The sequence below is a fragment of the Balaenoptera ricei genome, chromosome 8 (assembly GCF_028023285.1).
Source record: "Balaenoptera ricei isolate mBalRic1 chromosome 8, mBalRic1.hap2, whole genome shotgun sequence".
Taxonomy (NCBI): domain Eukaryota; kingdom Metazoa; phylum Chordata; class Mammalia; order Artiodactyla; family Balaenopteridae; genus Balaenoptera; species Balaenoptera ricei.
Window position 1 is genome coordinate 25,691,080 of NC_082646.1, and position 25,510 is coordinate 25,716,589.

Consider the following 25,510-nt stretch of genomic DNA (forward strand, 5'->3'; position numbering starts at 1 on the left):
GGCATCCAAGCCAGTAAAATTATGGGAATAAAATAATTTGATGTCCAGATGACTATGCCACAATGACAACTGGGGGTAAATTACAATATAATTCTGTGGTACTTCAAAAAAAACAGCACCTACCTAAATTTGCTTCTTGTTAGCCTCGTTACATTTTCATGAAGTGCAGCAGTATTTGCAAGAATGATTTGTCTTATCATGTGTCTGTTTGTATTATTTTCAAGTCATACTTTATTAGAATGAGGTCCAAGCATGAACCTGGCTTGAAGAGCTAGCAGCTATAGTCATGAAACATATCAATAAATTAAAAGGCTTTCACAGAACAAAATTCAGCTAAATCTTTTACATATAAAATACAGCTAGAGAAATACAATTCTTCAACACTAAATTATGAGGGAGAGGAAGCCAATTTAAAAAAATAGAAAACTCTCTCCATACCAGGTGTCAAGGCAAGATGTAACACTGCATGATGCCACAATATGAGCAGTCACTGGATGACAGATACTGCAGAAATTGTGGTATTTGGGGATCTGGTAATTATGATGAAGATATGAAAACACTGTACCAACAGGCATGCATACAATCACTGTGTGCATTCAGTGTGTGAGCTGGGACCTAAGGAGAGATCTAACACAATAATGAGGCACTGTCCTGGGGTATCCATTAAAACCAGTGTGGGTGATTATATGTTGATTAAACCTTCTGAGGCAGCAAAGTGTGGGCACAATGCCATGTCTGGATTCTGCAGCTGTTTTATGATCCTCTTGCGGAATTTCTCCCGCACACGATTAAATTCCATTATGTCCATGGGGTCCTCTTCAATCCAAAACTTATGAAACTCGTGCATCAAATAGCCTGTTAGAGATAAGACAGTGACAAGAATGCAAGGGAAAAAATCTTTAATCATATTCAAAATCACCCTGAATGCTGAAAAAGATGTCAGACCAACTAACAGCAACCATGTTACTCAAAGACAAGATCAAAATACAGCAAATACTACTGTTAAAATTATTTTTTAAAACCAGTGCAGTAGAAGTTACCAACCTGCAAGATTTTTGCAATTGGTCCTAGAATTATTCTCACTCTGCTCAAGCAGGAAGAAAAATCAATTCTGCCATTTCTAGAATATGAATAACAACTGGAACATATTTTGAAAGGTTGACAGTAACTACTTCATTCTTCACTGCCTGATTAAATTAACACAATGGTGTGATTTTTCAAAAGTACTCCACTCAGCCTTTTTTCTCTTGATATTTGATTTGAGTAAAGTTTTAAATTACCCTGACAAATCAAAAGAATGCATTCTGACAATCTATTCTGAGACAATAAAAACTGTAAATCAACTCTGAACAATAGAGTGGTCATTAAACTATATGCAATTGTTAATAAGACATCTTTGCTCTGAAGCATAATTTCATATTCAAATACTTTTTTGTCTCAAAAATGTTATGTGGATTGGGAACATTTTTGGAATAAATGTTAAATATTTGATATGAGAACCTACTTATCGTATTGTTTCCCCACTGTACCCCTCCCGCCTCATTTAGAATTGAAATGTGAATAGCTTTTTAAAAGACAATAATAGGTATTTGCATGTAGTAAAGCAAAAGCAAGCTCAAGTGTCTCTATAATAAGAAAAAAAGTATTTAAGGAAATAATACTAGTTAGAAAAATGGAAACCAAACATTACATAAGCTTTACTTTGTCTTAACATTAGAAGGCAGTAGAAGATAGTTCAGAGGAAGGATTCTGGAGCCAGAAACCTGGTTTAAATCCTAGCCCTTCACCTTCATGGGAAGGAGTAAGCAGCAGAGATGACAGAGGGCAGGGGAAGAAAACTTTGGAACAAATATACTCAATTCTAATAGTAAAAAGAAATTCAATAGCTGTTGTTTTTCTGTTAACTAGCTACTTATGGGATAACCTTTAACATAGTTCCATACGCAGATTTTTTAAAGCCTGTATTCATATCTCACTGTAATACAAAATTAGAAATGAACTTCCTTCTTACCCCCAACACACACTGCCAGATGTGAGTCTAATTCCACAGACTTACCTGGTTACTCATTCATTACATTGTTAAGTATGCTTGTACATCTTTAAGTATACGGTCTTTCTCTTCAACTATAGGAGGAAGGGTAGTAAGGAGAGAGAGAATTTATTTTATTTTTTCTTTGGGTTGACTCATTTCCTCTAGGCTTGGACTGCCTCTGGGCTCTCTACACACATTAACACATTTTGTTAATCTGTGTTAACACAAGTTAACATATTGACTGCTTTTAACATCTCAGATGGGAACACATACCAACCCTCACCCAAATGCCTCTGGGCTACACCAGCCAGGGCCCACTGCCACTGTAGTGAGAACGTGACCATATCAGAGAAGCCCCAGATCAGAGGTATCAGCAATCCCAGGAGCCATCCATCTGTCTCTGATCCATCTGATGCTTGGATTCCCTGTGGCAGCACCCAGTCTTGAACGTTTCTGATGACAACACTGACATTAGCCTGGTCCATGAATGAAGAACCTGATTCTTTAGAGGTGCTTTCTCACACTGGGCCAAAATTTCTTGCCCCATATTTCTTGGAAAAAATTCAATCCTTCTCCCACTCAAGTATCTGAAGTGCCCTTTATGCCATTAGGTTAAGCATCCTCATTTCTTCTTACCATTTCTCATATGCCATGACTTGGAGTCTGTTTATCATCCTGGTTGCTTCAGCACACACCAACAGAAATTCTTTCCTCTCATCTCAGTATATTATTCAACCAAAAGAATTCAATCATCTATCTATCCTAAAGTATCCCAAGAATGGCATGAGGTACTTGTAAAAAATGAAGACCCTCCCAGATTCAACCAGACATCGCAGTTTAGTAAGATGAATCTCATGTCACTGAAGTTTGAGATCCATTGGTTTAGAAGATGCTCTCTTTTTAAGTTCCCTTGGTTTCTTTCTAAATGTTATAATTTTTATGGTTCTAAATAAAATCTATGATCATTTATAATTTCTTTTTCCTTGCTATATAAAATACACACACAATTTTCCTGACTTTGCTTCTGAGCTCAAATAAACATACCTGACCTCTTTTGTATATAGAGTCAGGTTTCCAATACTGATGAATTAAAAGCATCTCATTGGTATCTCATGATTAATAAGTTATTTACCCCTATTGACAATAATATGTAGGCACTGTGAAAAATACTTTAATGAGAAATTCACTTTCCACAATGTACATACTCACTCTAGAGGTGATCTAGGGTAGCATAGAGTTTTAGAAGAATACAGATCCCTTTGGTTTCACCATTTTTCTACCTTACATGCAACTACAGGAAAACATTTTGAAAGGTTTAAAAGACAGGCTATGAGAAGAGTAGAAGGGAGAGGAGTGGTTAATAATCTAACACCATTCTCCTTCCTCTCAAGACTACAAAAGTCAAGGTGTAAATCTTGCAAACTGATTCCCTAGGACTCTCTCTATCCCATCAGAAAAATAATTAGACACTGTATAACATGATTTTAATCAAAATGTAGAAGTGGTGGCTTGGCTTCCAGGGTACATATCATAATCATAAAACTCCACTCATTTATATAACATTACAGAGTGTTCATAAATTCATTTGGCCAATTGATCAGTTGGCCCATGTGCCAATTAACAAATATGTAACAGGTACAAGAAAAAGGTAGAGTTCTTATGCCCCCCAATTCTCAGTTTCCTGGAGAGGGACCAGGGTAGACAATTTCAGATGATGATTTGCTAGCTAAGGAAGCTAACAAAATGGCATGAAGAGCAGAGGGAGGAAAGAGGGGTCAGGGTATTGCTTATAGTCTCTTATTTAATTCTTACAGCAGCTTTATGGAATAGGTAATGCAGATGAGGACATTGGGTTTAGAAGAGATACTTGAATGGTGTACAATCACACAATTATAGCTGGAAGCTGGAAGCCAGTACCTGAAATCAGCTGCCTTTTCCAGTGTACTCTCTTTTTCTGGTTCTTATTCCTACTGAATAGTTCCGTCTTTTGAAGGTCAAAGAAAAACTAATTCTTTTTTCTCTTCTTGCTATTGTACTTCCTTCTGCTCACTACACCTAACCTTATTTTATTTCAGTGCAGCTGCCTGTTCAGTGGAGCTTTAGATTGAATGTGATTTTCATAGCATACTGACTTGGCAGGGCAGTGCTCACTGAATAATACTGTAAAGTCAAAATGATAGACCTATTATATTCTTATATTCTTTCACCTAGATGAAATACCTGTTTGGAATAATAATTTGGCTTTCCAACCCAAGACTGCAGCATATTTGTTGTTGCTTGAATGTGTCTTGGTTTTGCTTCACTGCATTCGGTTAGTAGACTGCAGAGACACAAGGACACAGGTAATTGCAAGAATATTACAGAGAAGAGGTGCAAAACTGATCATGTCTGATAGATGAACAACGAATTCAGGGCACAGTTTGCTTCTTCTAGAGAGGCCTGAGTCCCTCTGCCTCACCCCAATCCACAGCGGGATTGCTGCTGTTTCTAAAACCTGGTGAGGGCCTTAAAAAAAAAGTAATCCCACTGCTTGCTTACTCACCCAGGTTAAGATTCTCTTGGAAGCCTATCAATTCAGGTCAATGCCAAATTTTTCCAGAGTAACTAGACTTCCTTTCTCCTGAAAAGGACACCAGCCAATATTTTTGCCTCCCATCCATCCATCCATCCATCCATCCAACAAATATTTACTGAGCACTTATTCTGTACCAGGTTCTGTGCTGTGGATATAGTCGTGAACAAAACAAACATTCCTGTTCTTATATGTCAATTCCTATGATTCTAACTTTGAGTCTCTCCTGCAAGAGCTCCCCACTGTAGGCTCTGATTTTCTCCTTAATGCTAATGAATCCCAAATCTGCCCTTGTATTTCTTCAGAGCTCCACAACCTTATATTATAATGCCCACTATTCATTAGAATGCCCACTATTTCCAAAAAGGAACCCACCCCTGGTATACCTAAAACTAAACTCATTCTATTTTCCCTCAGAATTGCTTCCCTGGCTTCCCTAAGGAGCATGGTAACTATAGAATAGGCTAAGTACGAGGGGTAGAGAAACAAAGCAAGGGATCCTATTTATCTACGTTTATGCTCTTTCAAAAGGCTTACAAAACTCTTTCAAGATATCCCCCTTCCCCATTCCTGCTCTTACTACTGTCATCTCTAGACACCCCTCCTCCCACCCCAAATCCTATGCTCTATTCCTTGAATCCACCACACTGTTTGTCTTGTGGCCTTTGCCTGTGCCACTCCCTCTCGCTGGACCACTAGGCCACCACTGCTATATTTCCTGCTACCTATTTTTCAGTTCTCATGGAAAGTGGAATTTGCTTTAGGAAGCTTTCCCTGACCCCCAGACTGAGTGAGATTTTACTTCTTCAATAACAAAATTCTCCCCCACCGTGTTTTAATTATTTGTTTAGATGTCTGTCTTCCTCAACACAGCATCTGATCTGTAGTAAAACCTCAATATTATTTGCTGGAAATGGTCAGAATTGTTAACAGGAGTAAATATAATCATCTAGTTGTCAAAGTAGGAGCTGTAATCACAAATGTAGGGGACTTACATTTTCCATTAACAAGTCATAAAGATGTATATATTTTAAAATTTGCTTTTTCATTCAACTTAAACATAATTTATTTTATTTAATTTTTATTGACGTATAGTTGATTTACAATGTTAATTTCAGGTGTACAGCATGATTCAGTTATACATATGTATGCCTATTCTTTTTCATATTCTTTTCCCTTATAGGTTATTACAAAATACTGATTATAGTTCTCTGTGCTATACAGTAGGTCCTTCTTGGTTATCTATTTTATTTATAGTAATGTGTATATGTTAATCCCAACCTCTTATTTATCCCTCCCCACCTTTCCCCTTTGGTAACCATAAGTGTGTTTTCCATGTCTGTCGTCAGTCTATCTCTGTTTTGTAAAAAAGTTCATTTGTATTTTTTTGTTGTTGTTAGATTCCACATATAAGCAATATCATATGATATTTGTCTTTCTCTGGCTTACTTCATTTAGTATGATAATATCTAGGTCCATCCATGTTGCTGCAAATGGCAATATTTCCTTCTCTTTTTATGACTGAGTAATATTCCATTGTGTGTGTGTGTGTGTGTGTGTGTGTGTGTGTGCGTGTGTACATATATACATATATATCACATCTTCTTTATCCATTCATCTGCTGATGGACATTTAGGTTGTTTCCATGTCTTGGCTATTGTAAATAGTGCTGCAATGAACATTGGGGTGCATGTATCTTTTCAAATTATAGTTTTCTCCGGATATATACCCAGGAGTGGGATTGCTGGGTCATATGGCAGCCCTATTTTTAGTTTCTTAAGCAACCTCCATACTATTCTCCACAGTGGCTGTACCAACTTACATTCCCACCAGCAGTGAAGGAGGGTTCCCTTTTCTTCACACCCTCTCCAACATTTATTATTTGTAGAGTTTTTGATGATGGCCATTCTGACCAGAGTGAGGTGATACCTCATTGTAGTTTGATTTGTATTTCGCTAATAATTAGTTATGTTGAGCATCAAATTATACATAGAGTCAAATAGTTTAATAAGTCTTGTTACAAAGAGCAAACGAAAACCCAGCAACACTTCCTGTCCTAATTCCTGCTTCCTTAAAACAGCATTTCAACTCTTCCAGCTGATTCTTTGATTATTGACCTCCATAGCTCTAAATAACATATTTTCCATTGCTTGATTTTTTGACTTCCCTCATCTTGAAGATTCTCTTCTCTTTCCTCTCCTATCCTCTCCCCTCCCCTCTTCTCCTCTCCCCTCCCCTCCCTTCCCTTCCCCTCTTCTCTTCTCTCCTCTTTTTTCTCTGATAGATTTCCTGCTTTCTGTACCTCACTTATTCCTCTTAGGATTACTCTCTTATTTTATGGAAAAATATATTTCAGGAGCTTCCTTATAAAGGTACAAGAAGGTAAAATGTTTAAGACCTTGCACTCAAAAAAATGTGTTTATTCTACTCCACACTTAATTGGTAAGTTGGACTGGGTATAGAATTCAAAATTGGAAATCATATTCCCTTAGATTTTAAATAATATTTGGTTAAATTTTTGAAGACATTATTCCACTCTCTTCTAGAATACAGTGTTGTTGTTGAGAAATCCAATGTCATCTTGACTCCCAATTCTTTATGTGACAGATTTGGACATTTTTAGAATCATCTCTTTCCTATGTATTAAAATTTCACAATGATATGGACCTGAGTGTGAATCCATTTTAATCTATTATCCTGGTGCTTACTAGTTTAAATATGAAAAGTCATCTTTCAGTTCTGAAAATTTTTCTTCATTTATTTGTTTGATTCCCTCCCCTTAGTTTCACTGTTCTTTTTTCTGGCACTCCTTTTATAAGACTTCCAAGAATGGTCCTTTAATTTCTCAACCTTTATTTTCTATTTTTCATCTATACTTACTGGAAGTTTTCAACTTTATCTTCTAATCCTTCTTGGAGATTTCATTTCTGTTATCTGATTTTTAATTTCTAAGAACACTCTTTTATTCTCTGAATGCTCTTTCTATGGCACCTTGTTCTTGCTTCATAGTAGCAATTTCTTCTCTTATCTCTTGGGGATATTAATGATACATATTTTTGAAGTTTTCTTCTCTCTGCATGGTTTCTGTTTCTTTATAGTGGCTTTATTTCTGCCTGTTTTAGACTCTCTTTCATGTCTGAGGCTTTCTTTACTGTCAGTCAGATTACCTACATATGATTGCTCTGTATGTCCTGGACTTTTTCACAACACAGAGGAATAAGATACCTTACATGGTGGCTCATGCTTCCAAAGGCAGTTCAATCCCTGATCTCTAGATCAAAGCCTTTTCTTTAAAAAAACTTTTTTATTGATGTATAATTGTTTTACAATGTTGTGTTAATTTCTGCTGTACAGCAAAGTGATTCAGTTATACATATATATATATATATATATATATATATATACACACATTTTTAAAAAATATTCTTTTCCATTATGGTTTATCATAAGATATTGAATATAGTTCCCCAGGCTATACAGTAGGACCTTGTTGTTTACCATTCTATATATAATAGCTAACATCTGCTAACCCCAACCTCCCACTCTATTCCTCCCCCAAACCCCTCTTCCTTGGCAACCACAAGTCTGTTCTCTATGTCCATGAGTTTGTTTCTGTTTCATAAGTAGGTTCATTTGTGTCATATTTTAGATTCCACATATAAGTGATATCATATGGTATTTGTCTTTCTCTTTCTGACTTCACTTAGTATGATAATCTCTAGTTGCATACATGTTGCTGCAAATGGCATTATTTCATTCTTTTTTATGGCTGAGTAGTATTTCATTGTATACATGTACCACATCTTCATTATCCACAGATGAAAGACTTTTCTAATGTAGCCCTAAAAGTCACATAGTGTCAAATCTGCTTATTCTCTTGGTCAACCAACTGGTCAGCCCAGTTGGGCTGGGTGAGAGGAACAAAAAACCTACCTTTTAATGGGAGGAGTATCAAAGAATTTGAGGACATGTTTTTAACCATCACACTCAAACATCTGGTAATACTTGGCTACCTGTAAATATTTTTTACTAAATAAAAAGCCAACTGGATTAAAAGCTGATTGGAAGCTCTGAGCACGTAGGTAGGGTTTGTTGATGGTGAGCATGACTGTAGAGTGATATGACTGGGCTGCTTCACTGAGGAGACCCAGAGGTCAGCATCTTCAGCTATTTTCTCTTGGGATGTTCAGATTTCAGAGAAGGCCCTTGTCAGTCTCTTGCCAAAGTGATAGGAATTGGGTAGGAGAAGGAGCCTGGGTCTCAGTCTTCATCATCACTTTCAGTATGGTTTGCCATCAGCTGTACCTGATTCTCATCAGACCAGAGACTCTTTATTTTTCTCTCCCTGTAAAGTACACCAGCCTCTGCTGAGGAGGGGGAAGGACAGAAGCTGTCTCCTGGGGAAGGGGATTTAAACCTCTAAGAGCTTCTTAACGTATTTTCAAGCAATCTTGCTATTTTTGGTCTTATTATGTTAACCCTCATTTCTGAAATATCTAATGCTCCCAATTCTTGAACCTTTTGGGGAGTCCTGTGGAATAAATCAGGTTGCTTCTTACCTTTCCATGCCACCTGTTAAGGATTTGCTCTCTCAAGACTACTAAATCATTTACCACTTAATCTGTTTTCCAGCTTTCAAAATGAGATTTCCTTGCTTTGTTTCTGATTTTTATCCTTGTGGGTTTATGCTTTCTTAGGAAAATCCCTTTCTATTAACTTTAGTGGAATTTCAGAAGGGAGCATAATGCATACACTAATTATGTCATCTTTAACTGGAAGTCCTGCTTAAGCAGATGTAAAAGAAGACAGAATCCTAGATAACATAATCACTATTAATTTAGGAATTTAGATAAAGTAAATGGCTGTTAACTTGTGACTTTATCACATTTTAAAATTGAACTGGGGAACAACACTCTCCTGTGGTAGATTTGGGGTGGAATGATTGTGTTTTAACCATACTTAGAAAGAGTGGCAGACCTGTTTAGCAACATAACAGCAGAAAAAAGGCTGAAAGAAACATAAGGAGAAGAAATTTGAAATTTTCTTGCTAAGAAAGCTCAGGTACGAGGCCCTCAGTGCAGTAAGCATGGTTTAAATGGTTTAAAAGACATTTCTCCTTTAAATAGCTTAGATTGCTTGAAGACTTGGTAGACTATCATTCTATGTTCCTCCAAACCAGTTTGTGTCTGACCAGCAAGGATCATAATGACACACAGCTACATTTTAGGATTCTGCCTCTAAAATTAGAGAATAGCATCTGAGGGCTCTACTAAACGGTCTTGGTCTTTATCTTCTGAAACCTCAGCACAACAGCAACCCCAAAGGATACCCCTCAGGCAAGGACAACATAAGGCTCTGGTTCAGGGCCAACAATACTTCCCTCTACTAGCACCTACACTTAGAAAGGGCTGCAAACACTACCCTCTGTAGCACTAGTAGTGGTAGCAGTAAAAGTAATATCAATGACAACTCTACCACCATCTATATCACCCATTAAACCACCACCTTCTCTTTCTAATGTTCACTGAGCAGTAACTATGGGACTAGCTAATAAAAAACTTTTTATCCTCATCTCATTTTACCTCCATAGCAGCTCTATGAGGAAAGGACTCCTTTTATAGATGAGATAGCTGAGGCTTAGAGATGGTAGTTAACGTAGATCTGGGAGTCAACTCAGGCTGTCTTCAGAGCCTGCACTCTTAAGTGTTATGCCATGTTGGATCAGAGGAAGAAAGACATCTCTGATGTCTTTAAGTTAGATGGGAAGTTGATACATTGAATATTTATTAGGCAAGAGCTGGGAACGAGGAAAGATTCATGATGCCTGAAAATATGTGTAGGTTGTGAATGAGAAAACAAAATCAAAACCAAAGGAGGAAGTTCAAAGGCTCCAATGCAGCCAAATCACAAAGATCTCTCAGCTTCAACCCTTGTCTAGAGTGTTCTATAGAAACCTATATCAATAATTAAGCAACAGGACACTTACAGAATGTTTGCTGGAAGTGAGATAATGTTGGAGCTTCTGGAGCGATGTTGTAGAAATGAGTTTTTAGAGCTCCACTCACCAGTAGATTATATGCCAGATCAGTTATATTGATGCCCACAATTGCAAACGAGTACCTGTAAAGTGCAAGCCACACCACTTGTTTATCACATATGAGAAGTTAAGCATTTCAAAAAATGATAATTTGATATTTAAATTGCTATTATCAGAGTGTTAGATTTCCCTTCTCTCCCCAACTTATCAAAACCCTGAATCTTATAAATTACCAGAAAATTTTAATAATGTATGCCAAAAGAATTGAGAGTTCATATGCTTTGACTTGGTAATGCCATTCCCAAATATATGAGATAAAAAAAAAAAAAAAACAGAAAATGACAAAGCTTTATATGCAATGATAGTCATTACAGCATTATTTATATGGCAAAGACATGTAAACTATTCATATATCCTAAAGAAGATGATTGGTGAAATAAATTATGGTAATCTCATATAACATATTACAACTAGTAAAAACCATACTCCTAAAGATTATTTAAGCAGGATATAAAACATTATGTATAGAACAAGCCAAGTTTTATTTTACACACAAATGTGCAGAAAAACTAGAGTGAAATTCCACAAAATATTAATATGGGTATATTAGAGTAATATGATTAGGGTGATTGTTTGGTTTACTTTCCTATATTATTGAAATTTTCTATAATAAACCTTATATTACCTTTAAAATGAGGAAAAATTTAACTAGTATCTTAACACTCAGGGTATATTTTCTAGTCCATTTTCTACATGTCTATCTAAAATTAAGTGAAACTGAGTTCTTAAGTCCTCTCTGGTATTATAAATCCAGCACATAAAAAAAAAGGAGTTCTCTGCTCAGAACTATTTTTGGATGAAAAGGGGCATTATAAAAAAAGACCTTCTAAAGTAAACTTTTAACTAATAGCCTGATACTTGATAGAAATCCTTAAAAGAAGACTAGCAAATACAATTCCAAATTATGATTTTTGAAAATCATTTCCATACAGTTATAACTTTCTAAACTTCATCACTTGGTCACAGGCAAAGTAGTATCATATAATCATACAAGTTAATACAAAAACATATAAACAGGTCCTTTCCAAAATTCAACTGGATTATGTATTTCCATCAGGACAAGTGCATTTTCATCCTTGTCATTTTTTGCAGTGCTCTTCTGACAACCTTTATATATGAAGTCCCACACTCACCCAATTGCTTTATCCATCCTTTTCTTCTCCCATTCTGCTTTGCTGAATTTGCTGAATAAATGAATGAATGAATGAATGAGTAAATAAATAAATAAGACTTCTCTAATTGATACCTGTTCTCTTTTAATGTTTTTGTTAAAACTGTTGACTAGATGTGGGGATGTCTGTAACTCAGTTATCAAACACTAATCAATTTAAATGTTATTAACTAAAAAGCCACAATACAATTTATATGGAGCTCAGAAATGGAATTATTTAAAGCCATGCTACTTATCCTTTATTCACTATAGTACAGCAGTGAGAGACAGACCTAAAGGCCAAACATACTCTTTCATATTATCCATTAATTATCAAATAATACTTCCTCCTCTAGCAAGATGCTACCTCAGTCATGATTTCCCACTGCATTTCGTTTGGTTTTCCCTCATGGCAATTATCCTACTCAGCCTTATTTGTGATGTCTGGCACACAGCAGATGCCAAATAAATGTTTACTGTTAAATAATTGAGTTAGTGAAAAAAAGAAAGAAGGAAAGAATAAAAGGGAAAGAGGGAGGGAGGGAAGAAGGGAAGGAGGAACTTATAGGTTTTAAAAATTCTGTTCCAACAGGTGCTGTGGCATTTCCTCTGGCTCAGCTAAGACAGCTAAATCATAGTAGCTCCATTTTAATCCATTTTTATAATTTGAGTTTCTGAATAAGACTGAAGAAAGGGTTCTATAATAAAAGCATTCTGAAAATACTGACTTGCATTCTATTACTTCGTGTACTTTCTTATTCCCCCTATTCTCACCTACTTCCATACTGCCAATATCTTGTAGGCAGGAACCATGTTGCACTCTTCTTTGTGGCCAATGTGAACTTTCATTCAGTGTTCTACACTAAAAATTGTGGTTAGCCTTGGAATTAAATAAAATTTTAAAACTAGAGTTATTATGAACATTTAGCTTCCATCTAAGTAGGAGAAAGGAGAGTTCTTTATAAAACAATGCAAACACTACATTAAAAGACACACATGTAACACACACACAGCACAGGCCCACAAAAACATGATGCAAAACTGTTATTTTACTATACTTACTTTCTACTCTGTAAATGACTGGCTCTAATTCAAAGTAACTGTCTTTAATTCATGTTAAAATAAGCCACTTCTTTTTAAAGTGCAACTGCCAATTAACAAACCAACAAGTCAGCCAAAGAGGCATCAGGAGATTTTTACCTTAAAAGACTCATTCCAAACTAAAATGAGTTAGGTGTGAAATTTAGAAATTTTATATAAACAAATTTATAAGCACCTATTTTCTCTTCAACAAAGCTTTGTAAATACATAGTATCTCTGTATTTTGTTAAATTAAATCTATCTGCATTGGAAATATAAGAAAAGGCCAAATGACCTCCACTCATTTGATCACTTATAGGATATCCTGGTCCAAACAGAAGGAATTCCTCTCTTCAGGAAACACACACACAACAAACAAACAAAAATACAAACTCTCAAAATTCTTCTCTTAAACTTAAACCTACTTTTATCTCTCAAGTTACTTCAGAATTCAATAGATTGATCTTCACAAGAGCAATAACGTATAATGCTTGCTGAAGGGTAGACAGGAAAGAACTTTCCTTAGTATGTATGGCTTCTCCCTATTCAACACCTGAAATATTCAGGGCCTGAAAGAACCTATGTTGATATCACTATGGGTTAATATATATTTCTTTCAGACATTTGTGAAGGACAGTACCGTTTTCAAAACATTCTGATTTGTATTCAATGACATTTACCATCAATTTGAAGTGATTAATACTTGAACTTCATCTAGTCAATTTTATTGTAGCTTGAGGGACAAAGTGTGTGCGTGCCCACACAGACACACACATACACACACACACACAAATACCAGTCTCTTCTTAAATAAGAGTAATCACACCCTCAAATAATTCCTCTCTGGTGGCCAACACAGGATATAAAATTATAAAGCCTTTCTTTGAGAATGGCTCATAGTCAAAATCAATCCCTCTCCAATGGTTAATAAAAAATATATATTTTAAGCTTATTGTCACTTCCTAAGGACCATGGAGGATTCATGTCTTTTAACTGATGCTTCTCCAAGGAATGTCAGTGCACACAGACTCCCCAGCCAATTTTAATCAGAGAGGTTTCAGAGTTTCTACATTACAGAAACATGTAATTCAGACAATGTAGTTAAAAAATTAAAACAGTTTGATTTTAACCATGTGATATATGAAGAAAGAGTTATGATTTTAGTGCTTTTCTCAAAGTAAATAAAATGTAAAGAAAATGAAAATTTAAACTTATAAAAAGATTATAATTATAAATTTGGGAAGTATAGGATAATTTAATGAATCTTAGCCAATTGAAGCTAGCATAAGTATAATAGTAAGATGGGAGGGGAGCCACAAAGTCAACCTGTTTATAGATTTTGAGAGTGGTATGATGAAATTTGGGACTTATTTAGCAAACATGAACACTAACAAGATAACCTGTCATGCTGAGGAGAAAAAAGTGATACAAAACTATGAGTACAAAATAGAAGAACTCCTTATAATAAGAGTAACTAAAGCATGTATACACTCTTTATAGTAATACAATTAGAAATACATTAATAGAAGAGGAGATTTGCTCTGTGCAGCATAATTCCCAGATGAAATGTCCCTCTCTTGGAGTAGATGGGGGCAGAAATGTGTGGTAATGTGTTCAGCCTTTAGGTGAAGTTTCAAAATGTTTCTCCAACAGACATGGCTGTAGAAAGGCTCTTTGACATTTTCTATCAGGTCAGTCTAATCTGGTTTTTCCTTCATCAAAACACAGCCCAAACGTAACGAACTATATTACATAAAAAGTTGGGAAATGTTTGCTTTTTGAAAATTTTTCATGAATTTATATTACTTTAAATATTCTTACCCATACTTATTCTAAAATAACATAAAAGCAAGAAAAAACAAAAGCAAAGAAAAATACCTTATTTCCTCTTTAGTGATATCCCTAATGTAATCAGTTAAAGACAAAAATTTAGAAAGGTAAATGAAAATGCAAACAATTTAGAATCTAGAATTTTATTAAGAAAAACAAAAAAGAGCCTCAGCAATTTTAGACTTTCTCACTTGGTCCCTGACTTCAAGACTTCCATTCTTCCCTCTATTCCCCCACTGTGGTACCTTGTCTCTGAACTCTTTCTTCCATACTCTGCTTTCTCCTTCTTCTATGCCCACCTCCTCAATCTTCCTAGACACCAGGGATGTTATCAACCCCTCAAGTGCACATCTCACTTGAACAGTGCCACTTTACATCCTAAACCCTGTAACAAGTACCTGACATTATAACCTTCCTATTCAGCATTTGTCAAAAGGGCTTGTTTGAAAGAGCTTTAAGCCTCACTTCTGGTGGGTTGACTCTCTTGAGAATCTCATCAATAGAGCCATATAGGAGATGAAATTAATTCTACCTAATCCAAAAAGCCTAATCCACCTTTCATTTTCAACAATTACCTGCATTTTGGATGAAGAGAATCAGATAGGACCTGCTGAGCTGCTGCAGCATCCCTTTCTGCAAAATACCTGCAGTTGGAGGGAAAGAAAACCATAACTCCATACCTTTTGAATACATTCATTTCAATCCAATTTGAGGCCATTTTGGATTCAGAGATGGACACCAGCATAAGCATACAACCTGTGTCAGCTCCTCCAGAGAATGAACAGCTTTTCATAATAGAGTTTTCCAAATATAATGACAGTATATAGGGTAGTTGTAAAACCCACAAAGATTTAGGAATGATTCTAGTAGGTTTGAAAATTTAATTATGAACTTTACCATTCCCTAGCGAGCCAAAGATATTCTTATTAATGAGGGTTATAGATTCTTATTAGGAAGGCTGGATGAGGCCCCTCAGAAGGCAGAAAAACTTGGATGAAGGGACATGGTAAGAGGCTGTGACAGCCAAAGGGCAGAGAAAGGATGAGACTAGAGGAGGTGATAAAAGTTCAAATGTACTTTCTTGGAGAATATTCACGGGGTGTTGTTAGAATTATGAAGGAAAATATCTTATGGAGCTTAGAGATGTTTAAAAAATTCTGTTCTGGGAAGAAAGGGGCAATAAAGTTTCCCTTCCCACATATAAAAAGCTTACATACCCTCAAAAATATATCATAAAAAATACTTCATAGAGACAATTATAAAATACAACTACATATAGCATGTATTATTTAATTTGATGTGGATTTCCTGCATATATCTAAAGGATAAAACAACCTCTTAAATTTTCTCTCAGAAAAGTTCAAAGCTAGTCAGCAAATTTAGTAAACATGTTTATGATTATTAATGAAATTGAGTCTCTTCATACTTTTGTTGGTCATTTAGGTTTCTTCTTTTATAGCTTTTCTGTTCACATTTCTTGGTCCAGTATATCTAAAAATGTCCTCAAATAAATAAGATAAATAAGCCTACAGATAATAATATACTGGATACGGATCCTTTATCAATTATGTGAGTGTCAGTCTTGGCTTTCTTTTCATTTTATTTATGGTGGCTTATAGAAGGTTTTGATGTTAATGTGTGAGATTTATTGATTTTTCTTTTACAGTTTGTGCTTTTTTGGTTTTTATCTTTAAGACATCCCTCCTTACTCACATATCTTAAAGATGTTCTCCTAAAAGTTGTAAATATTTGTTTCTGACATTCAATTTGTAAACTGAGGCAAGGTAGAGATTTAATTTAATTTAATTTTCAAATGGAAGGTCAATTGCCCCAGCTCTACTTATTTAAAAGCTCATCCTTTACCCACTTATTTGTAACACCACCTTTGTCATCAAAATTTACCTTTTTATTCATTCACATTACATAATAGTATAACATTTAAAACATTTACCAGTGGGGAGGGGGAGCAGGGAAAAAATAAGAGTGGGGGAGTGGGAGGTACAAACTATAGGTATAAGATAGGCTACAAGGATGTATTGTACAACACGGGGAATATAGCTAATATTTTGTAATAACTGTAAATGGAGTGTAACATTTAAAAATTGTATAAAAAATTTACCATCTTAAAAAAAAAGCATGGGCAATTATTAAACTTTCTAAATTTAAAATAAAAGATCTTAGGGGGAAATGGGTGCCATTAAAAATGCCATTTTTTCTTTTAAAAATATATCACTATCCTCACTAGTAGGGTAGTGTCAAAGGACACAACAACCAACCTAAAAGGACTCCTTTTTTCTTGAAAAATAATGGCTACAAATGACTCAATTTAAGCATGAAAAAAATAATGAGCACAATTATTAAATCACATAAACATACAAAAACCAGGAGTTAAAGTGATAATTTAAAAATATAAAGTAAAGGTGGACCAAAAACCACAGTTACAGAAAGATAGAGAAGATGAAAAGGCAGAGGGCTATGTACCAGATGAAGGAACAAGAAAAAAACCCAGAAAAACAACTAAATGAAGTGGAGATAGGCAACCTTCCAGAAAAAGAATTCAGAATAATGATAGTGAAGATGATCCAGGACCTCGGAATAAGAATGGAGGCTAAGATTGAGAAGATGCAAGAAATGATTAACAAAGACCTAAAAGAATTAAAGAACAAACAAACAGAGATGACCAATACAATAACTGAAATGAAAACTACACTAGAAGGAATCAATAACAGAATAACTGAGGCAGAAGAACGGATAAGTGACCTGGAAGACAGAATGGTGGAATTCACTGCTGCAGAACAGACTAAAGAAAAAAGAATGAAAAGAAATGAAGACAGCCTAAGAGACCTCTGGGACAACATTAAACACAACAACATTCGCATTATAGGGGTCCCAGAAGGAGAAGAGAGAGAGAAAGGACCAGAGAAAATATTTGAAGAGTTTATAGTCGAAAACTTCCCTAACATGGGAAAGGAAATAGCCACCCAAGTCCAGGAAGCGCAGAGAGTCCCATACAGAATAAACCCAAGGAGAAACACGCCGAGACACATAGTAATCAAAGTGGCAAAAATTAAAGACAAAGAAAAATTATTGAAAGCAGCAAGGGAAAAACGACAAATAACATACAAGGGAACTCCCATAAGGTTAACAGCTGATTTCTCAGCAGAAACTCTGCAAGCCAGAAGGGAGTGGCATGATATACTTAAAGTGATGAAAGGGAAGAACCTACAACCAAGATTACTCTACCCGGCAAGGATCTCATTTAGATTTGATGGAGAAATCAAAAGCTTTACAGACAAGCAAAAGTTAAGAGAATTCAGCACCACCAAACCAGCTCTACAACAAATGCTAAAGGAACTTCTCTAAGTGGGAAACACAAGAGAAGAAAAGGACCTACAAAAACAAACCCAAAACAATTAAGAAAATGGTCATAGGAACATACATATCGATAATTACCTTAAACGTGAATGGATTAAATGCCCCAACCAAAAGACATAGACTGGCTGAATGGATACATAAACAAGACCCAAATATATGCTGTCTACAAGAGACCCACTTTAGACCTAGGGACACATACAGACTGAAAGTGAGGGGATGGAAAAAGATATTCCATGCAAATGGAAATCAAAAGAAAGCTGGAGTAGCTATACTCATCTCAGATAAAATAGACTTTAAAATAAAGAATGTTACAAGAGACAAGGAAGGACACTACATAATGATCAAGGGATCAATCCAAGAAGAAGATATAACAATTATAAATATATATGCACCCAACATAGGAGCACCTCAATACATAAGGCAACTGCTAACAGCTATAAAAGAGGAAATCGACAGTAACACAATCATAGTGGGGGACTTTAACACCTCACTTACACCAATGGACAGATCATCCAAAATGAAAATAAATAAGGAAACAGAAGCTTTAAATGACACAATAGACCAGATAGATTTAATTGATATATATAGGACATTCCATCCAAAAACAGCAGATTACACGTTCTTCTCAAGTGCGCACGGAACATTCTCCAGGATAGATCACATCTTGGGTCAAAAATCAAGACTCAGTAAATTTAAGAAAATTGAAATCATATCAAGCATCTTTTCTGACCACAACGCTATGAGATTAGAAATGAATTACAGGTAAAAAAACGTAAAAAAGACAAACACATGGAGGCTAAACAATACGTTACTAAATAACCAAGAGATCACTGAAGAAATCAAAGAGGAAATAAAAAAATACCTAGAGACAAATGACAATGAAAACACAACGACCCAAAACCTATGGGATGCAGCAAAAGCAGTTCTAAGAGGGAAGTTTATAGCTATACAAGCCTACCTAAAGAAACAAGAAAACTCTCAAGTAAACAATCTAACCTTACACCTAAAGAAACTAGAGAAAGAAGAACAAACAAAACCCAAAGTTAGCAGAAGGAAAGAAATCATAAAGATCAGAGCAGAAATAAATGAAATGGAAACAAAGAAAACAATAGCAAAGATCAATAAAACTAAAAGTTGGTTCTTTGAGAAGATAAACAAAATTGATAAACCACTAGCCAGACTCATCAAGAAAAAGAGGGAGAGGACTCAAATCAATAAAAGCAGAAATGAAAAAGGAGAAGTTACAACAGACACTGCAGAAATAAAAAGCATCCTAAGAGACTACTACAAGCAACTTTATGCCAATAAAATGGACAACCTGGAAGAAATGGACAAATTCTTAGAAAGGTATAACCTTCCAAGACTGAATCAGGAAGAAACAGAAAATATGAACAGACCAATCACAAGTAATGAAATTGAAACTGTGATTAAAAATCTTCCAACAAACAAAAGTCCAGGACCAGATGGCTTCACAAGTGAATTCTATCAAACATTTAGAGAAGAGCTAACACCCATCCTTCTCAAACTCTTCCAAAAAATTGCAGAGGAAGGAACACTCCCAAACTCATTCTATGAGGCCACCATCACCCTGATACCAAAACCAGACAAAGACACTACAAAAAAAGAAAATTACAGACCAATATCACTGATGAATATAGATGCAAAAATCCTCAACAAAATACTAGCAAACAGAATCCAACAACACATTAAAAGGATCATACACCACGATCAAGTGGGATTTATCCCAGGGATGCAAGGATTCTTCAATATACGCAAATCAATCAATGTGATACACCATATTAACAAATTGAAGAATAAAAACCATATGATCATCTCAATAGATGCAGAAAAAGCTTTTGACAAAATTCAACACCCATTTCTGATAAAAACTCTCCAGAAAGTGGGCATAGAGGGAACCTACCTCAACATAATAAAGGCCATATATGACAAACCCACAGCAAACATCATTCTCAATGGTGAAAAACTGAAAGCATTTCCTCTAAGATCAGGAACGAGACAAGGATGTCCACTCTCACGACTATTATTCAACCTAGTTCTGGAAGTCCTAGCCACGGCAATCAGAGAAGAAAAAGCAATAAAAGGAATACAAATTGGAAAGGAAGAAATAAAACTGTCACTGTTTGCAGATGACATGATACTATACATAGAGAATCCTAAAACTGCTACCAGAAAACTGCTAGAGCTAATTAATGAATATGGTAAAGTTGCAGGATACAAAATTAATGCACAGAAATCTCTTGCATTCCTATACACTAATGATGAAAAATCTGAAAGAGAAATTATGGAAACACTCCCATTTACCATTGCAACAAAAAGAATAAAATACCTAGGAATAAACCTACCTAGGGAGACAAAAGACCTGTATGCAGAAAACTATAAGACACTGATGAAAGAAATTAAAGATGATACCAACAGATGGAGAGATATACCATGTTCTTGGATTGGAAGAATCAACATTGTGAAAATGAGTATACTACCCAAAGCAATCTACAGATTCAATGCAATCCCTATCAAATTACCAATGGCATTTTTTATGGAGCTAGAACAAATCATCTTAAAATTGGTATGGAGACACAAAAGACCCCGAATAGCCAAAGCAGTCTTGAGGCAGAAAAATGGAGCTGGAGGAATCAGACTCCCAGACTTCAGACTATACTACAAAGCTACAGTAATCAAGACAATATGGTACTGGCACAAAAACAGAAACATAGATCAATGGAACAAGATAGAAAGCCCAGAGATTAACCCACGCACCTATGGTCAACTAATCTATGACAAAGGAGGCAAAGATATACAATGGAGAAAAGACAGTCTCTTCAATAAGTGGTGCTGGGAAAACTGGACAGCTACATGTAAAAGAATGAAATTAGAATACTCCCTAACACCATACACAAAAATAAACTCAAAATGGATTAGAGACCTAAATATAAGACTGGACACTATAAAACTCTTAGAGGAAAACAGGAAGAACACTCTTTGACATAAATCATAGCAAGATCTTTTTTGATCCACCTCCTAGAGTAATGGAAATAAAAACAAAAATAAACAAGTGGGACCTAATGAAACTTCAAAGCTTTTGCACAGCAAAGGAAACCATAAACAAGACAAAAAGACAACCCTCAGAATGGGAGAAAATATTTGCAAATGAATCAACGGACAAAAGATTAATCTCCAAAATATATAAACAGCTCATTCAGCTCAATATCAAAGAAACAAACGCCCCAATCCAAAAATGGGCAGAAGACCTAAATAGACATTTCTCCAAAGAAGACATACAGACGGCCACGAAGCACATGAAAAGATGCTCAACATCACTAATTATTAGAGAAATGCAAATCAAAACTACAATGAGGTATCACCTCACTCCTGTTAGAATGGGCATCATCAGAAAATCTACAAACAACAAATGCTGGAGAGGGTGTGGAGAAAAGGGAACCCTCTTGCACTGTTGGTGGGAATGTAAATTGATACAGCCACTATGGAGAACAATATGGAGGTTCCTTAAAAAACTAAGAATAGAATTACCATATGACCCAGCAATCCCACTACTGGGCATATACCCAGAGAAAACCGTAATTCAAAAAGACACATGCACCCGAATGTTCATTGCAGCACTATTTACAATAGCCAGGTCATGGAAGCAACCTAAATGCCCATCAACAGACGAATGGATAAAGAAGTTGTGGTACATATATACAATGGAATATTACTCAGCCATAAAAAGGAACGAAATTGAGTCATTTGTTGAGACGTGGATGGATCTAGAGACTGTCATACAGAGTGAAGTGAGTCAGAAAGAGAAAAACAAATATCGTATATTAATGCATGTATGTGGAACCTAGAAAAATGGTACAGATGAGCCAGTTTTCAGGGCAGAAGTTGAGACACAGATGTAGAGAATGGACATATGGACATCAAGGGGGGAAAACTGCAGTGAGGTGGGGATGGTGGTGTGCTGAATTGGGCGATTGGGATTGACATGTATACACTGATGTGTATAAAATTGATGCCTAATAAGAACCTGCAGTATAAAAAAACAAACAAAACAACTAATACTAAACTTTCATTGGGTTATTTGTATGGAAATATGTTAATATAAATGTTTCAGACATTACATGAAATTTCTAAAAATCTTATATTTGTATTTGTATGGAAATATGTATGGAAATATGTTAATATAAATGTTTCAGACATTGCATGAAATTTCTAAAAATCTTATATGTTCTGGTATAATGTTATAAGTAATAATCCTAGTTATTACTTTAAAATGTATATCACAGAAATAACTAATTTTCTTGTCAACTGCATTATTATGAACTTTCATCAAATCTTTAACCGTGGTCATTTTTAAGTCTTTTGTCATTTACAGACAGTTCTGGATGTACTCTGATGATTTTGCAAATATGTTCCTATAAAAGGGTTTCATCTTCAAGAAATTCATGGAAAAGACTCTGACAAGTACAGGTTTCTGGTAACTGACTGTACTGCTGAACTGAATGAATAAGCACTTTCAGAACTCTAATGAAAAACTGATGAACTCATAAAAGTGTTAACAAAAGATCAAGATGAAAAAAAAATTAATTACATGGGACTGAGTGAACTGATGAGGATGAGTATAATTTTTGTGACTTTCTGTCTGAATTTAAAAAAAAAAAAAATCCCACAAGGACTCAGAGGCAAAGAATATACAAATCAATTTTCACTGCAAAGTAAAGGAGCTGTTACAGTGAAGGATTACTGGACTGAATGTCAATATTATGACATAGTATGAGTGTGTTTCATGTTTGGTAATTGCAATCATTGTTGCTTTTGTTGTGGTCATCCATGTACAATGCTTGGTGTCAGTCTATTTATCTCTTGTAAAAATAAAATACAGTGTGTGTGTGTGAAAAAAAAAAAAAATCTTTCCAGCCCCTGTGTCTTTTGATTGCTGAATTCAATTCATTTTCTTTTGGGGAATTATTAATAAACGAAGACTTAGTACTGAAAAAAAAAAATATATAAAGCAAAAAAAAAAAGTTTGATCACTAACAAGGGGACTAGGGCATCAATTCCTCACTCTGAAAATTGGCAACTTATTTACTTGAGCAGCTGTCCTGCCTATATTTTAATTTATTTATTTTATTTGTTTAAAAAAAATTTTTTTTTGGCTGTGCTCTGCCTTTGTTGCTGCGTGTGGGCTTTCTCTAGTTGGCGGTGAGCACGGGGCTACTCTTCATTGCAGTGTGCAGGCTTCTCATTGCGGTGGCTTCTCTTGTTCAAGAGCATGGGCTCTAGGCATGCGGGCTTCAGTAGTTATGGCACCCGGGCTCAGTAGCTGTGACTCGCGGGCCCTAGAGCACAGGCTCAGTAGTTGTGGCACATGGGCTTAGTTGCTCTGCAGCATGTGGGATCTCCCTGAACCAGGGTTTGAACCCATGTCCCCTGCATTGGCAGGCAGATTCTTTTTTTTTTTTTAAGATTGATTGATTGATTGATTGATTACTATGTTGGGTCTTCGTTTCTGTGCTAGGGCTTTCTCTAGTTGTGGCAAGTGGGGGCCACTCTTCATCGCGGTGTGCAGGCCTCTCACTATCGTGGCCTCTCTTGTTGCGGAGCACAGGCTCCAGACGCGCAGGCTCAGTAGTTGTGGCTCACGGGCCTAGTTGCTCCACAGCATGTGGGATCCTCCCAGACCAGGGCTCGAACCCGTGTCCCCTGCATAGCAAGCAGACTCTCAACCACTGCGCCACCAGGGAAGCCCTGGCAGGCGGATTCTTAACCACTGTGCCACCAAGGAAGCCCCCTGCCTATATTTTAGAGAAACCAAATAACTGTATTTAATAAAGGAAACTGTTTTTACAGAATTTTAGGCAACAACTGTGGGAAGAATAACAGAATTAGAAAAGCACTCTTTGCACAATTAATTGGTTCAGTGAAGATAACTGGAGGAAATGGTTAGATAAAGGGCTGATGGGGACTTTATAACGGAGCCATCAGGCTGTGATTCCTCTGATCCATCTCAGCATAAGACTGAGAGTGGGGATGCTGCAGGCCTCCCACCAAGATGTTAGCATGAACCTATTCAAGCCTTTCCGAGTACCTCTGATTTTCAGGGCATACCGGGGATGGGTACAAATGAAAACAGACAAATACAGATTGTGGGATATTTTATAGGACAGTTGACCTAGAATCTTGCATGAATTAATGACATGATGGAGGGGCAAAAGGAGAGGACAGAGGGGGAGAGACTGACTTAATTAAAAAGGACCAGAGAGCAAAGTAGAAATAGAGACTCAGAGGTAGAGAACAAACGTATGTCTACCAAGAGGGCAAGGTGGGGGGTGAATTGGGAGATTGGGATTGACATATATACTCTATTGATACTATGTATAAAATAGATAACAAATGAGAACCTACTGTATAGCTCAGGGAACTCTATGCTCTGTGGTAACCTAAATGGGAAGGAAATCCAAAAACGAGGGGCTATATGTATACATATAGCTGATTCACTTTGCTGTACAACAGAAACTAACAGAACATTGTAAAGCAACTATACTCCAATATAAATTAATTAAAGAAAAATAAGATGACAAAAAAAAAAAAACGAGAGAGATATAATCACTAAGTGCAATGCATAGATCTTACATGGAACTGGATCAGATTAAACCAGCTGTAACAAGACATATTTGAGAGAATTGGGAAATTTGAATATGGTCAGGATATAGATGATACCAAAGAATCATTGTTAATTTTGTTAGGTGTAATAATGTCATTGGGGTTAATGTAAGGTAATATTGATGTCTTTTAGAGCTATATATTGAAATATTAGGGTGAAACAACAAACAGTATAGGATTTTCATTAACACACTTCTACCAAAAAAACAAGTGTTGCAAGTATTTCAAAATCGCAATAGTTACTGAATCTGGGTGATCAGTGTAAAGGGAGTTCTTTATAATCGTTCCTCTGTTTTTGAATATAATTGAAATTTTTCATAATAAAAAATTAAAAATAAATTTGAGATTTGTTTAAAAGAATCCATGAAGTTTGCCAGATAAAAGGAAGATGGTAGTAGCTTTTTAAATTTTATGAACCTGAGTTCAAGTCAGAGGACTTGAATGTTTTCCTAGAGTTTCCTGGTACGTGGCTTTTGGGACTAATAAATCAACTTTGACATTTCAGTATGAGGAGACCAGGACATCACTTTAAAACTCAAACATTCTTCATTTTACTTACTGCAAATTGTACAGTCCCAAAAGTCCCATTCCTCGAAAATCTGTTTTAGGATCATCACCTTGGAAACCAATTTCACACCACTGCTTAGAAATCCGGGATTCCAGCGGAGTATTGGGCTTCAAAAATTTCCATAACTG

The 25,510-nt window shown here is 35.8% G+C and overlaps 1 protein-coding gene across 1 annotated transcript in view; it reads right to left on the reverse strand.

Annotated features, from left to right (window-relative positions):
* Positions 1 to 333: 333 nt before the first annotated feature.
* ELMOD1 (ELMO domain containing 1) overlaps positions 334 to 25,510 on the reverse strand; it is a 50,930-nt gene continuing 25,753 nt past the window's right edge. The window contains exons 5-10 of the mRNA XM_059929342.1: positions 25,374 to 25,507; positions 15,337 to 15,405; positions 14,810 to 14,833; positions 11,835 to 11,885; positions 10,591 to 10,724; positions 334 to 855 (exon numbers count right to left, since the gene is read on the reverse strand). Coding sequence (XP_059785325.1) covers positions 683 to 855; positions 10,591 to 10,724; positions 11,835 to 11,885; positions 14,810 to 14,833; positions 15,337 to 15,405; positions 25,374 to 25,507 — 585 coding nt within the window. The 3' untranslated portion in view covers positions 334 to 682. The remainder of the gene's footprint in view (positions 856 to 10,590; positions 10,725 to 11,834; positions 11,886 to 14,809; positions 14,834 to 15,336; positions 15,406 to 25,373; positions 25,508 to 25,510) is intronic.